This window comes from Exophiala bonariae, assembly GCF_035927105.1.
Source record: "Exophiala bonariae strain CCFEE 5792 chromosome Unknown scaffold_25, whole genome shotgun sequence".
Classification (NCBI taxonomy): domain Eukaryota; kingdom Fungi; phylum Ascomycota; class Eurotiomycetes; order Chaetothyriales; family Herpotrichiellaceae; genus Exophiala; species Exophiala bonariae.
Window position 1 is genome coordinate 524,328 of NW_027042500.1, and position 14,020 is coordinate 538,347.

Sequence of the window (14,020 nt, forward strand, 5' to 3'; positions counted from 1 at the left end):
GGATGGGTGGTTGACCTGGAGGCAAAAGAATGCTATTTTTCGGCACAACTGTCTCTCAATCTCGAAGGTGACAAACGAGGCGGAACATCTTAAAAGATCTGTGTGCTGCTTTTCCAGGGAGAGAGCACAAAAAAAGATTGACGCGATAAATTTTAGCAACACAGGGACCTAGTCAGCCTAGGTGGAGAATCTATGGGGTAGTGTCCCACTCCAATGCAGAGAGTATTTACCAGCCTGGAACAATTGATCTCGAAACTCTTGCATGTATCTAGAGATACGAAAATGGTGTTTCGAGCTTGAGCATCCCATTTCAGGACTGATGATGGCTTCCCATGTTTCCGTATATTTTTTCTGCAGTTTTGAATCCTTTTGAGCTGTGGTGCAACCTCACAAGCTGCCTTTAGGGCAGCAAAGCGGCCAGATGTAATGATGTTTCATTGTCTTGCCTATATCCCGATGCTTAATGTGCAAAATTCTCTAGTAGTAGACAACTCGTCGTAATGAAAGCTGCTCTAAGGCTGTTACTTGTCGCTTTTCAGACGATCTACTCATATCTCTGGCTATTATGAGACTACGAGTTCTCTACAGCAACTGATAGCGGCCTTTGCGAGTGCGCGATCTAAAATCTCGCGATTAAAAACTAGATAGCTATGTAGACAACGTGTGCTGAGTACAATCTCTTCGAAGCAAGAATTATCATACACTCAGTATGAAGTCCGGAAAGGATAGATATCGACATCTGCTTTAGACTTTTTGTTCACCAGATATGGCTACCTCGGAGAAGTCGCTCTGTGTCTCAACGGCTTGGGATTCTAGAGTCTCACTGCGTGCTAGGTGCTCAAATGGCATGGTCCTTTCCTCCTTGGCAAAATTCCCGACAAATGACAAGGCAAAATAAACCACGCTGCTAACGGTGCAGGTGTAGAACCAGCTGAACGCATAAAGATGACTCCAACCATTGCCATTGGAAATCTCAGCACCGAAAGTTCTTGCAAATCCTGGAAGCTGTTCGAATTTGATCAGCAATCGTAAACGTCATGCGACTACGATACTACACATACCATGAAGCTGACAGAGATGATCCATGTCACAACTGCCCTCCAAGACACGCCATGGAAGTACCAATATTTGCCACCAGCTTGGTACAGGTCTCTAACAAAGATGTTACCTTTGCGAACAATAAGGTAGTCTGTCAAGGCCATTCCGAGAAACGATCCCAAGAAGATGCTGTACCCGTTCAGGAATTTAAGAAAGCCTGTGGCTGTAGCAAGGATCTGCCATGGACAGATACAAACTCCGAGTACATAGCACATCCACATGCCACGTCTGATATTGAGCCATCGAGGGAACAGTGCCATGAAATCAGCTCCGAATGGAATAACGTTAGCCCCTAACTCAATCAAGGTATTGCCATAGATGAATATGAGGTTAATGATTGCGATACCAGCTCTACGGCCATGACTGAATTCGTGGTCAAGCATATCGTGATTTAGATCCCACCTGCGAAACGTCGTTAGTGAGTGCTGTGGAGGGAGGAAGGAAAACTCGCGAGCCCTTACGGATTCCAATCAATGTTTCCCCATGCATTGAAGATGGCCTGCGTAGCATAAATGCCCAAGGCGGCGCAGGCAGTACTAGCAGCGGGAAACATGATGAATTGTGACCAGGTAGGAGCCATCTTGGTACGTGCATAGCGGGCAATATCAGGCTGGTTGACCATGAGGGTTGTTGTCTTGGCCAAACCTGAATTGACCGCGGCCAACTATTCCAGTGAGCTTCGAGGTCTTTGCTTTAGGGAAGACGCCGTTCTTACCAATGCCCATGACAGTTCTGCACCATGTTTGGGTTCGACCTCGTACAGTTCTTTGTGTGCATGTCCTTTCCCGGTTAACATACAAAAGACAAATAGTCCTGCAGTACAGCAGATCAGCAAAGCTATTCACCATGCACACAACGTGAAAGAACCTACCGATAATTGTGGGTGGTGTGAGGAGCATCTGGATCTCATATGCTCGACGGAGTTTCGGAATGGGTATGGAAAGTGTCCAGCATGTCATAAACCAGTACACAATAATTCCTACAACCAGTGTATGATTAGCTTGACCAATTGATCACGCAAAAATCCATACAAGGACTCACCTATGAGCTGTTGTACCGTAATATGCGAGCTTTCCGGAATATGGTTTGGCAATTTCCAGTATGAGTCGCCGAAAATGCATCGGAGCAGAACAGTGGTGAAATATCCACCTGTTGCGATGGTAACACCCCCCCAGATCAACGCACAAAGTGCTCGAATAATGACGGGGAAATATGATCCCCAGAGCCCCCAAACAAGTCTACTCTCGACAGGAAAGCCGAAATGGTAAACCGCAGCGGCGCGAGAGTGCATGACGATACCGACTGATCCGAAGAAGAAGCCAAGAAACAGACATCCAAGTGCTTGAGCTGGAGTCAATCCATTGGCGAGCAGTGCCGCTCCAAGGTACCACAAGCCAGGAGAGAAACCATAGGAGAACCAAAATGCTGCGTAGTCGTACCACCCCCATGTATGATGACTCGGAGGACTAATGTCGAGATCCTCATTCGTCCATTGGTTTCGGACCGCCTCCGTATTTTCCCCAGCTGTAGGTTTGGTCTCTATAAACTTGACAAATGCCCTTCTGCTGGTGAAAGCATGCTTGACACTCTGAAAGTCCCGTTTTGCATGTTCTTGGAAACTGGAGAACCCCATTGTCGACTACAGGGCACTCATGCGTTGTAAAGTAGTACACAATCAATCTTCGCTGTGGTCCAACTTTGTTATATACATGCTTTTCGCAGAGCTGGTGTTCGTGGTGTCCCCTTATCGCATTGAACGAACCTGGGTAATCACTAGATTCGCCAATCAAGTCAGTTGCTAGGAAGCGATGCGTCTTATCATCCTGCCGTATTGGATTACAGGCATTGAAAATCGTCCACCAGCTTGGCTACAGCACGTTGTCTACAATTGAGAAGTTGTTCTGATAACCCTCGGCCGAGGCCTTCCTTATCTTTGGATGTTCAGTCTTGCTGTACGGGGTTTGGTTGCAATGATGACTAAGTGTGGGGGCGTCTACTTGTGCTCCCTCCCCCAGTCTACCACCACCCTGGGCATGCTTTCCTGGAGAAAATTAGGTTTCACCCTGTGCATGATACCCCGTCCAGGTGAGGTCTTTTGCAGAGCATGGCCGGATATCGCCTAATTTCAATTCTACCTCGCTTCGCCAACCTTCGAGTCTAGACTACTAATAGGACATCCGAAATAGGCGGACCAAAAAGCCTTGCGGATAGTGGTCGAGTCGTAGGTACCGAGTTACTGGAATTTTTTATCATTACATAAGCATCTCATCTTTTACGATTGTTACTTGATATTGATTTTCTGGTGGATAGCTACTAATACTGTCTTGGCACCTAATGACACTCCGCAAGCAAAACCCCTAGAGATTACGGATCACCAGCGCGCTAAGATCTTATACACACACTCAGAGTAGCATCTAACATCATTAAGTTGAATAGGAAGAACATTTATTATACACATGACCCATTGTTCGTCTGCATTGGGATTGAACTCAACCTACAACCGGAATTGGCACAGGGCCAACAGGACCCTTGCTTGCACCAATGTTGGCTTGATGCATGGTCCTGGGACCATACTTCTCCAGGGGATAATCCACAGCTGTATGGAATGTACCATAATTGTCCCACATTACTATATCACCCACCTCGACCTTGGGGAGATATATGTACTCGGGTCGCAGGACGCGTGTCTGTATGTTGTGCAGGAACGAGCGAATAGCGACTACGTCGTCGATAACTTTTGGTTCTTCATCTATGGATGACCGAAGAAAGAGTTTCCGCGCGGCGAGGCCGTGAACTTGGAACGCCTTCTCACCGGTGACAGGATTGACCCACACAAAAGGATACTGATACACTGTTAGTCATGATGGCCGGAACCCATGAGTAGATGTGAAGCCTTACTCTCTTGACATCCTTCTCATCGTATTCACCAAGTTCCTCAATAGTATGTTCCTTCCCCTCAGATTTCAGGCCGAGTCCTGTCGGAGGAGCCTTGCAACGCTCGACCCACATATACGGATGTGGTGCATACTCAACCCAGCTGTGGTCAGCAAGCTGCTTTTCTTGATCACTGAGCATGCTATACAGCTGTGAGGTACTGAAGAATGCCGTTAATCCTGGGGGGGCCTTCATACTCAATCCGGAGCCGTCATCCCACCGGATAGTCAAGTCTGGACCAGATGGGAGCTTTAAGGCGCGAAGAGTTGTAAACCACGCCGGATCGCGAGCATATAGCGGGGCGTCGATATGCCATCTTTGAAAGCGTGTGATGCCCTCTTGAAATTCTTCGTCGTTTGGGGGCTCAGCGTGAAAATCGTTTGTTAAGCCTTTGATAATGATGTTTTTGAGCCCGTAGTGATCCTGGCCTATTTTTAATGCTGGAGTTAGCGTCTTGACCCTGTCGCACTTGCCAATTAGAGAGGAATTGCAGCCCTGACCTTGATAACCCTTCCCGATCAGACGAACATTCTCTGCTCCGGGAATGCCATAGACATCACGGGATTTTGAGAGAAGACCACCCTTCTTTTCAAATGTTTTCATGTCACCATGGCTATGCATTTGATGGGCATCTGGATCGAAGCGGGTGACAAGCTCCCAGTGTTTGACGGGGGCAAGATCTTTCTGGCCCTTGACGACGATGACCTTGTGCGTCCATATTGTCTCTTTTAGTCTCTCGACATCATTGGCTTGACATATAAGCAGTGATACGCGCCTTGGATAGGGGGATCAATACCAGAGATATCATTGAGGTCTAAGCCTTCCACAACGGCACCAAAGTTGAACTTTTGATCTTTGCATTTTGTTTGCGGCACAACCTTGAATGTCGGCTGCGGTGTAAGCGCGGCAGGAGACATGGCTGCGAAATGAGCGAGCTTGGTGTGCTCCGCTCTGCAAATCAGTTGCAAGGACCGTGATTTATCAAGTAGAGCCAACATTTACTTGTTGTACGCATCCTCAGGCAGGGGAGAGGGTTCGGTAATGACCCTCGGATTAGCTTATCGTGAATCAACTGGCGATGACAGGTATTCGGATTATCGGCCGAGCTGTGGGGCAATCGTTATCGCATTGATCAGGATGTGCTTGAAATACACTATATGCATGATTATTGGGCATCATAATGTTCCTTATCAGTCGAAGGATTGTGTGTCAGACGGATCCCTTGGCCAAATACCACTCGGCTTCACAGTCTGACGGGCCCAAAGTGCCCGAATTATCTCCTAGGAGAACACCGCTTTCGAGCAGCCTTGCTAATGAGGTGACGACTCGCACGAGGTACCAAATCAAATGACAGCGATGGTGATTAGGCCCGTCAGACCGGGTCAAGGATTCAGGATTGCCGACTTCGCCTCAACACCAATCTGAAAATGACATGGAAATAACCTGTAGTAATGCTGTTTGTATAGTAATGACAATCATTCATGTCTACTATTCCTCGTAGGAAATTGGCCTGCCGAATTTGCACGCGCCGCAAGGTCAAGTGCGACAAGGAAATTCCATGCGATAATTGTGTCAGGCGAGGGACAGCTACCGAATGCGAACGCGCTGGAGATGATGAACTCAATGCGCAAAGCAGCAGAATCACCTCTGGACACCCGAACGATGAGGTTGCCTTCAATGCTCTTCGGCGTCGGGTGGCTGAGCTCGAGGCTACCTTGCAACTGAAGAAGGCTGAGTCACGCACAGCGGTTCAGTCGCCGACTCCAGCTACTACTGAACAACTTGTGGGCAGGGTCGTTGCGCGGAATGGATCGCCTTCACCAAGCCAAGACTCGGGGATTGAAGATGCAGTTACTGTCTTAGAGTTTTTGGCTTGGGGTCGCATGAAAGACCCAGAGCGAACAATACTCTCTCCAGAAGCCCTCAGAGTCTCCGAGCATGAGGATGCAGCTGGCGTCAGTCCAGGTCAAGACCTCGATGGTACTTTGAATCCTGACGTAAACCTCGTGCCTTGGTTGCAAATCCTGCTTCCTTCGCGGCGCCAAGTGTATCGTCTGGTGGAATACCATAATGAATGTTTGCTTTGGTTTCATGGTTCGTATTTTACGCCAACCTTCTTGGAGCAGCTCGATTCATTCTACGACGACCATCATGCCAAGCTTAATTCGACAGGACTCAATCTGCAATGGGTAGCCCTATTATTTTCCATCATGGCAGGGACCATCACTTCGGCTCCGACACACGAGGCTAGAAAGTGGGGCTTCGATGAAAGCGAAGCCCGGCTACTCTCCCAAAAATGGTTCAGAGCAGTCGTCATTTCTTTGAATGCAGCAAACTATACTGCAAACCACTCCCTGCATGCGGTTCAAGCCATAACAACATTGACGAACACAGCCCACATGTTAGGCCACTCGAACACACAATCGGTGATGCTAGCAGCGGCGGTTCGTATCGCTCAAAGCTTAGGCCTGCACAGGCTTGATGAAGACGCTCGAGACGGTGAAATCGAGTTAGAAACTGGTCGTCGTGTGTGGCAAGAGCTTTGTACCCAAGACTGGTTTAGCACTGCCTTTTCTGAAGCCTACTCGATCAATCCCTTGCACTCGATATCACTCCCTCCGAAAAATGGCGACGAAACCATGCAGGTTCTCCCAGAAGCAGAGCCAACGATCACCAGCTTCTGTCGATTTCTGGCTCAGGTCGCCGCAATTATGCCAGCTCTACAAGACGCTATGGCCCTGTCCAATACATTGTACACAAAGTATGAGGCAGTTTTGGTTCATGATAAAAAGATGCGAGCTTTGGCCACGGCGAGACCTCCATTTCTTGCAAACACGGCTTTGGATGAAAGCTGGCCCTGCTACATTCCCTGGGCGCGTCAAGCAATTGCGATGAGTTCCGCCCACAAGGTTATTATGATTCACCGGTAAGCCTTGCTTCGGGAGTCGAATTCGAGATGGTGGCTAATTTACGAGTAAAGCAAGTTCTTAGGTCTCAGTTTTTCCAACCATCTCTTTGCATTCACTCGCCGCACATGCTTGGCAGCTTCCAAAACAATTTTAAAGGAGTATTTAGCGAACAGTAAAGATGAATCCAGCCCGATGCTGTGGACGCATCAAGCGTTCTCGGTCGCAGCATGTATCGTTATATACTTTGACCTTCTTCACTCATCTTCGAGTGCTCAGGATGGGGCGGACCTTGTAGAACAAACCATCGAGCACCTTCAAGTATGTCGGCAGAAGAGCATGATCGCAGCCCGTGGTGTCAAAGTTTTGAATGCTTTGCAAAAGCAAATCGTTAACCGCGCAGAAAGTCGAAAGAGACCACTTGAGATTGGGAGACACGAGACTTCAAAGAGACAACGTCAAGGCTTTGATGCTGCGGAGTTCGCCCGGTCGTTCGAAACTGCGTCGACTTCTTATCAGCCTCAAGAACGACAAACTCGTATATCGGAGGTGAATAGTCGGCCTCCACGGATTGCAGATGATTCCCAAGAGGCTGGAGTGGATGAGCCCTTGAACCTCCCAGCAGACATGAATTGGATATGGAATATGCCTGTAAATGATGCAGATGGCACACAGACGTTTGAGAGTTTGATGTCGTTTGCTAATCACGGCCTTGGGCTTTGACTAATTTCAAAGACTGTATCTACTTACCATTCCCTAGGCCGTTTTTCAAATCACACGATTGAACGTTTGAACAGCTGAAAAATGTCACAACCGACGATGATTGAGAACTTCGCTCTATTCTCTACATGTATCGCTCCCGGAGCTTGGCCGAATCCGGGATACCACATATTCCCTCACCCTTTCCCAGCTATGTCAATTCTACCTCGAGTACGATGGAGCCTTATTATCCCGTAGGGTGGTCCGATGCTGCAATGTTGCATTGATGCATGATTCTCGGTCCATATGACTCAGGAAATTCAGTCTTACGGTACTTGTCAGTCGGCTTTCCCAGGATTACGAGCAGGGATTTCACTTACAATGCTATGCCACAAGGCACGGTTGTACCAGAGAACGACATCCTGCTCTTCATGACGATGTGCATATATATTCTCCGGTGATATGGCCGGCCTCATGATTCTGTTATCATTGTCAACGAACAGGACATGAGAGAGCACTTACAGAAAAGACGTACTTGTGCATGAAATCCCTGACTTGCTTCAAGTCGTCGATAATTTTCTCTTCTCCCTCAAGGCTACTTTTGAGGTAAAGCTTAACAGCTCCTTGGCCATGAACCTGCAACGACTTTTCACCTGTTTTGGGGTTTGTCCATACCATTGGATAAATGCAGATCTTGCTTCTGTCGACAGGAGGGAGCTTCGAACGTGGTAGTTCTAGTCCCTCAGTCTCAAGGATATGGCCGAGTCTAGCGCTATGGGCCGTTGACATCCACTTGAAGGCGTGCGGTGCGTACTCTATCCTACTGTGGTACGCCAGCCCTCTTGTCTCATCATCGAGGAGCTCAAGGGCTCTAGATCCCGCAACATAAGCTGTGGCCCCGGGAGGAATTTTCATCTCCGTCCCTGTCCCATCATCCCATCGAACAGTCACGTCAGGGCCACGAGGAGTTCGCACAGCTAGTAAGCAGCCAACTCTAGGAGGTGGGATGTTGTACAGTGCTCCGTCCCAGTGCCACTGGTAGAATCTACTGGAGCCTTGTTCTCGCTCCTCCTTAGAAATATGAGGAGGAAGATGGAACTCGTGATGATCGATGCCCTTGATCTTGAATCCTGGAGGGAATTGATAATGACTCTCGGGCACCTCGCCTCGTCCGAGAATATGGACTTGGGGCTGGACAGGGATTGCAGGTCGACTCTGGATGCCGTAGATATTGACGTTGTTGTAAGAAGTGAGGTACGGGTCAGCGCCGTGTGCGAAGCCTCCGGTGGTCTCCTCAGGGTCAAAGTTTGCGGTCAATAAGTATTGACTTTGAGGCTCGAGCATTTTCGGCTGCTCTTTGAAAATCAGGACTTTGTATTTATGTAGTGCATCGGAGATGAAGTTGAAGTCAGCATCGCTCAGATTGTTCAAGTCTATCCCGTAGACTTCAGCACCAAAATCGACTTTGCTCTTTGCTGGATGCTTGAGAGGGACAACATTTCCATTGGTCTTCTCGGCATGTGGCAGCGTGATATCGAATGTTCTCGTTGCGACAAGCCTCGCTTGAATGCCTGCCGGGGCGATAGCCTCTGTGAGTGATTCAACGACCATTACCTTGATTGGTGATATCGAGAATTTTAATTGTAGTGGGAGCTATGCTATTGTCTTGTGGCTTCGAACCTAGGATGCTTTTCCATTTAATGGTCCTCTAGCCGAAGATTTCTCAGCAGTGATTTTGCCAAGACGAGACATGAGCGGACCTGTGCTTGCACACCTCGGCCGAGGACACTTCTGTTGCTGCCAACGATAGATTCTGTTTTGGATTTGATGGCGGGTCGGAAACGCCTATCAAGATAGGCGGAATGCGATATTGAGTCACCCCGGCTGACCCCAAGTTCGATATCCGGCCGAGGTTCGGATCCAATGACGTTGCTCCATCAGATGGCCCGTCATTGAAGGTTGAGTATCCAGGAAGCCTAGATCTAATTGCCTTTGATCCAATTCTCTTCCTTGAGGCTTTGTTTTCGTGATCGTGTAGGATGATAAACATGATGACGGGTGTATCAAGGCACCATCTTACACCGAACGGTACCTATATTCACTACTTCTCCTCTGGAAACCTGCAAGGTCGGCTTGCGGTATTACTACATGGTCTAGGAGGTTCGACAGAAACTTTTAGAAAGCTTCTTCCGTCTATACCATCCGGTTACCGCATCATCAGTGTAGATATCGAAGGATTCGGCAAATCACCACTCAATACCAACAAATCACAGTCATTTGCCCGATATGTCTCTGACTTACACGATCTCATCGCACATGTTCAAAAATATTCTCCGACCCCAGCAACCACCGGGACGGGAAACAACAGTAGGAGTGAAAGCGCAGCAGTCCTCCTCGTCGGGCACTCGCTTGGAGCCATCATCAGCCTCCATTATGCAGCGCAGTACCCCATCGCAGTTACCGGACTACTACTCCTGGGTGTAGGCCGTTCCATCAAAGGAATACCACAAGCACAGCAGCGTATGCGGGGCCTAGCAACGACAGCGCGTCAACATGGGATGGAAGCAGTAAGAGAAATAGCTGTCAAGACGAACTTCCCAACAGATCGAGAGAACGAGGAAGTGCACGTGCAGGAATTGACACAGGCCGTTACTTCTTGCTCTCCCGAGGCATATGCTGTTACAGCTGAAGTGGTCGCAAGTGATGATCATCAAGACCCGGACTACAGTCTCATTCAATGTCCGACAGTTTTGGTAGCTGGTGATAAGGACATAATTAGTCCACCTCAAAGATCAGTCGATATTAGCAAGCTTTTAGGAGGATCGACGGAAGTGTTCATCGTGACAAGCGGGCATCAGATGGTCTTACAGGACTTGAAGGGCGTACAACAGGCACTTCGCGCATTGATTGCGAGGCTGTAGATCAAGGGTAACTGGTCTTGGCTAGCCTAGTGCACCACACCGATAGGATCGAGTAATTCTAGTGCACCAACAACAAGTGAATGCCACGGCCTTAAGAATAATGCTAGAGGGTTATCAATCATGCCTATTACCAGAGACGCCTATATAACGTCACCGTGCGCAGTAAGAGCCTATAAGCCTTGTTGTCGGCACATAAACCTCGCCGCCGCCGCATCTCAGGCAAGCGTGGCGACGCAGCGGCTTTAACCCCTGTAGTAACCGATGCAGCTCGAATAATTATAAATTTCGGTCGAGCCGGGTTCGAATCTCCGTGGATGGTTCGGAGAACTGGATATATACCACTTGTTCCGACGGACATCCGTAAAAGTGTTTGTTATAGGCTAGATTCGGGGCTTTTCAGTCTTTTTTTCAGAAGGATAGGTGTGTGTCAAGAGTCAAGAGACGCGAATTGGAATGAGCGAACTTGAAAGTCGCATTTAAAGACAGGAGAGAAGCTTGATCTTCCGCGACATTTTTGGACCTGAGGGTAGGATATCGGAAGACGGAGGATAAGGGAATACCTGGTGTGAAAGATCACATACTCGTGGGGATTCCAAGTAGACAGCGCTTGGGTTCCCGATCAGCATACAGAAGTTGGAATCAGGTACATATAGTAAGTGCTCCGACTCCGTCCTTTGTGGTTGAGTCCCGCGAAAAGAGTAACATAGGACGCAATTGTTCTTGGTGTGATTGCGGGGATGTACGGAGTAATAATAGTTGCGTGACATACAATCTCAACCTCAAGGCAAGTCATCCACATGGGAGTGCCAGAGGAATTTAGAAGCAACGAATCAAACGCGGTTTCCTGGTTTCCGTAAGCACCGACTTGTTCTGAAAATCCTTCAGGAACGTGGCACTGTACATCAAGGTCATTGGATTTAGGGGGCGACGTAGTTGCTTCGTAACCTCGTAAACTAGGGCGCGAAAACTGGCTGGTAAGGTTTAAGCTAGAACTAAGCTACCTCCAGAGACGCGCCATCCGATGAAAGAGCGAATAAACTGTGGAGAATATAAGGTTAAAGTTCGTTAGATCTGTTAGATTTGAGGGGTCGCGTTTTGTACCGCTTGGGCTGAAGCGCGTGGACAAACCCGGACTAGTGCGACCGCTCCTTCCCTCGCTCGAACCTGCTTGGTCGTGGTGGAAAAAAAGCCATCAGGTGTTGAATGTTACCCGTCCCATTGGCCCGTCCTCAAGGTGTCTAGACTCGCCGAAATGGGTGAGAACGTCGAAACCAAGGGGAACGCACTCGAGGGATGCTTGGATCAGCACCTTGTCACTTTTAAATTGAATTGCCTGTAGGAGCCGGAGCGTTGGCGACCAATTCAGGCTTTATTTTTGCGCGCAATTTCACTTCACCATAATCCTTCGTCCTTGGTACTGCCGCGTGCTTGTGCTCGTTCTCGCACTGCGGAACCCAAGCTTTCCATCCCTTTCGTTGAGGCTGCCTAGCTGAAGTGTATCTCATCCCATGATATCCCATGATGAGAGCATGACATATTTCGTACACCTCTTCCGAAGACTATGAACTAGTCTTCTTTACTTTGACTTGACTTCTTGGATACACGCATTTCGAGCTATGATTTCCTCCTGGCGGTCTTCTCGACTTTTTAAACGCTGCCTCTTCGTGTACCTCCTCTTTTCGGCCTATCTTGGCTTTCTTTACTCCTCTTCCCGAAAGCATAATGTTTTTTGCACCGAATCCGAGCTAGCGGAGAAATATCCCTTACTTTATCACCATGTGCATAATTTCAATGGAACCGGTGGAGGTACGTACTCATTCATGCTATGGGACGCGCGAGAACCGAGGCTTGCAGTTAGAGGATAGCTCATGAAGATGTTTATGAGGACCAAGGTTGGCTGATATTGGGCTAATTTAGCCTGGCATATTCCATCCGATTGGGTATCTTCTCACGCTCGGCCAACAACGATCGTCGAGGCAGTGAAGGTCGCCTCAGACGCTGTTAAAGCCGGAAAGGGTCGCAAAATAAATTACTCGTCAATTCCCTTATTCCTACACCAAACCTGGAAAACCCGTCGTGCGGACACGTGGCCGGAAGAGCTCTGTGTCGCCGTTGAGAAATGGCTGAACTATGTAATCTCCGACAAGATGGCCTATTTTTTTTGGGAGGATTCTGGCATCAATCAAATGATCACCCAGTTCGAGCCCAGATTTTTAAAGCAGTTCACAGAATTGCCGTCCAATGTTGAGCGAGCGGATGTTTTCCGTGTCTTGGTTTTGAAATGGTTTGGTGGCATTGTAAGTGCGCATGATTCAGAAGCCCGATTCTTTGTCGTCGTTTTGAATCCTGGGTTGATCTAACTCTTCGCAGTATTCAGATGTCGACACCGAACCACTCCGACAACCCGCCTCCTGGATTTCGAGCTCTGATCTTACTTCTTGCGTCGATCCCATCACGAGATCAGACTACTCCTTTCAGGACCCAGTCGGGGCTATGTTTGGGATCGAAGCGGACTGTCAACCCAGTCGAGACGACTACTGGCGTATGGGGTATAGTTACCCTATTCAACTCACCCAATGGACCTTGGCCTCGAAGCCGGGTCATGACGTTCTGTTGAGGTTCATGGACACCCTTTCGCAGCAGCTTGATGATGTGGCTAGTCGTAACGATGGGAGCCTAAGGTCCTCAGAGGCGGTAAAGGAGCTCGAACATATCGGCCCAGTATCGCTGACCGGACCGGTTGCTGTGACAAATGCTACCATGACCTTACTTTCAGAACAGGTTGGCCTGCGCTGGAATTCTTTGACTGGGCTCGAGGATGGCGGGCAAAGTAAATTAGTGCGGGACGTCTTGATCCTCCCGATCACCGCTTTCAGGTACGGTAATCGAGGGTTTCAGATGCCACACTCACTAATATTGCGATAGTCCCGGACGAGGGTGGTATGGCAACATGGGTTCCAAGTCCATTGAGGACGAATCAGCACGAGTCCTGCATCATGCCCAAGGATCATGGCGTTCTTTCAACCCCACAAAAGAGTTTAGTAAAGGTTGTCGCACGGTATTGGGGCTTTGCAGAGACTGGTGACAGGATAACCCAATAGAGGTTTTGATAAATGAAACGCAATAACCCCCGGTAGCGCCCCGTTTTGTGTTGGAGAGGGTGCCAGCGCCAAATCGCTCACATGACCCCCTCAACTACTTGCCTTTCGGCTGGCAGATCTTGGATGTATTTGCATCGAAGAGGACTGTGGGTCAACAAGACATATGTGCCGGCCGACAACAACAAAGTGAGGATCTGAACGGCTTGTACCTTGTTACATGATTTTGAGACGATTATTCCCAGCAGTGTCCAGTGGTCGGGACATCATGTTATGGCTGGGTTGAACAGTCTTTAGGGCACATATTCTGTTCAAGCAAGACATACCCCAAAACACCTTCTGCGGAGCGTTCGACACTGCAAAC

At 48.6% G+C, this 14,020-nt stretch overlaps 6 protein-coding genes across 6 annotated transcripts; 3 read left to right on the forward strand and 3 right to left on the reverse strand.

Annotated features, from left to right (window-relative positions):
* Positions 1-744: 744 nt before the first annotated feature.
* LTR84_006693 (uncharacterized protein) lies at positions 745-2,731 on the reverse strand (the record flags this gene model as incomplete). Its single annotated transcript, XM_064850253.1, has 6 exons — positions 745-1,005; positions 1,062-1,500; positions 1,560-1,762; positions 1,814-1,911; positions 1,970-2,077; positions 2,140-2,731. 6 exons carry the CDS (start codon positions 2,729-2,731, stop codon positions 745-747), a joined length of 1,701 nt encoding a protein of 566 aa, XP_064703140.1.
* Positions 2,732-3,587: 856 nt separating this feature from the next.
* Positions 3,588-4,949, reverse strand: LTR84_006694 (uncharacterized protein; the record flags this gene model as incomplete). The annotated part of the gene is made up of 3 exons (XM_064850254.1): positions 3,588-3,941; positions 3,997-4,781; positions 4,829-4,949. 3 exons carry the CDS (start codon positions 4,947-4,949, stop codon positions 3,588-3,590), a joined length of 1,260 nt encoding a protein of 419 aa, XP_064703141.1.
* A 564-nt stretch (positions 4,950-5,513) lies between these two features.
* Positions 5,514-7,661, forward strand: LTR84_006695 (uncharacterized protein; the record flags this gene model as incomplete). Its single annotated transcript, XM_064850255.1, has 2 exons — positions 5,514-6,958; positions 7,013-7,661. The coding sequence occupies 2 exons, from the start codon at positions 5,514-5,516 to the stop codon at positions 7,659-7,661; spliced, it is 2,094 nt and encodes a 697-aa protein (XP_064703142.1).
* A 468-nt stretch (positions 7,662-8,129) lies between these two features.
* Positions 8,130-9,248, reverse strand: LTR84_006696 (uncharacterized protein; the record flags this gene model as incomplete). The annotated part of the gene is made up of 1 exon (XM_064850256.1): positions 8,130-9,248. The coding sequence occupies one exon, from the start codon at positions 9,246-9,248 to the stop codon at positions 8,130-8,132; it is 1,119 nt and encodes a 372-aa protein (XP_064703143.1).
* A 440-nt stretch (positions 9,249-9,688) lies between these two features.
* Positions 9,689-10,558, forward strand: LTR84_006697 (uncharacterized protein; the record flags this gene model as incomplete). Its single annotated transcript, XM_064850257.1, has 1 exon — positions 9,689-10,558. One exon carries the CDS (start codon positions 9,689-9,691, stop codon positions 10,556-10,558), a length of 870 nt encoding a protein of 289 aa, XP_064703144.1.
* Positions 10,559-12,744: 2,186 nt separating this feature from the next.
* LTR84_006698 (uncharacterized protein) lies at positions 12,745-13,659 on the forward strand (the record flags this gene model as incomplete). The annotated part of the gene is made up of 3 exons (XM_064850258.1): positions 12,745-12,855; positions 12,929-13,439; positions 13,484-13,659. The coding sequence occupies 3 exons, from the start codon at positions 12,745-12,747 to the stop codon at positions 13,657-13,659; spliced, it is 798 nt and encodes a 265-aa protein (XP_064703145.1).
* Between the last annotated feature and the right edge of the window lie 361 nt (positions 13,660-14,020).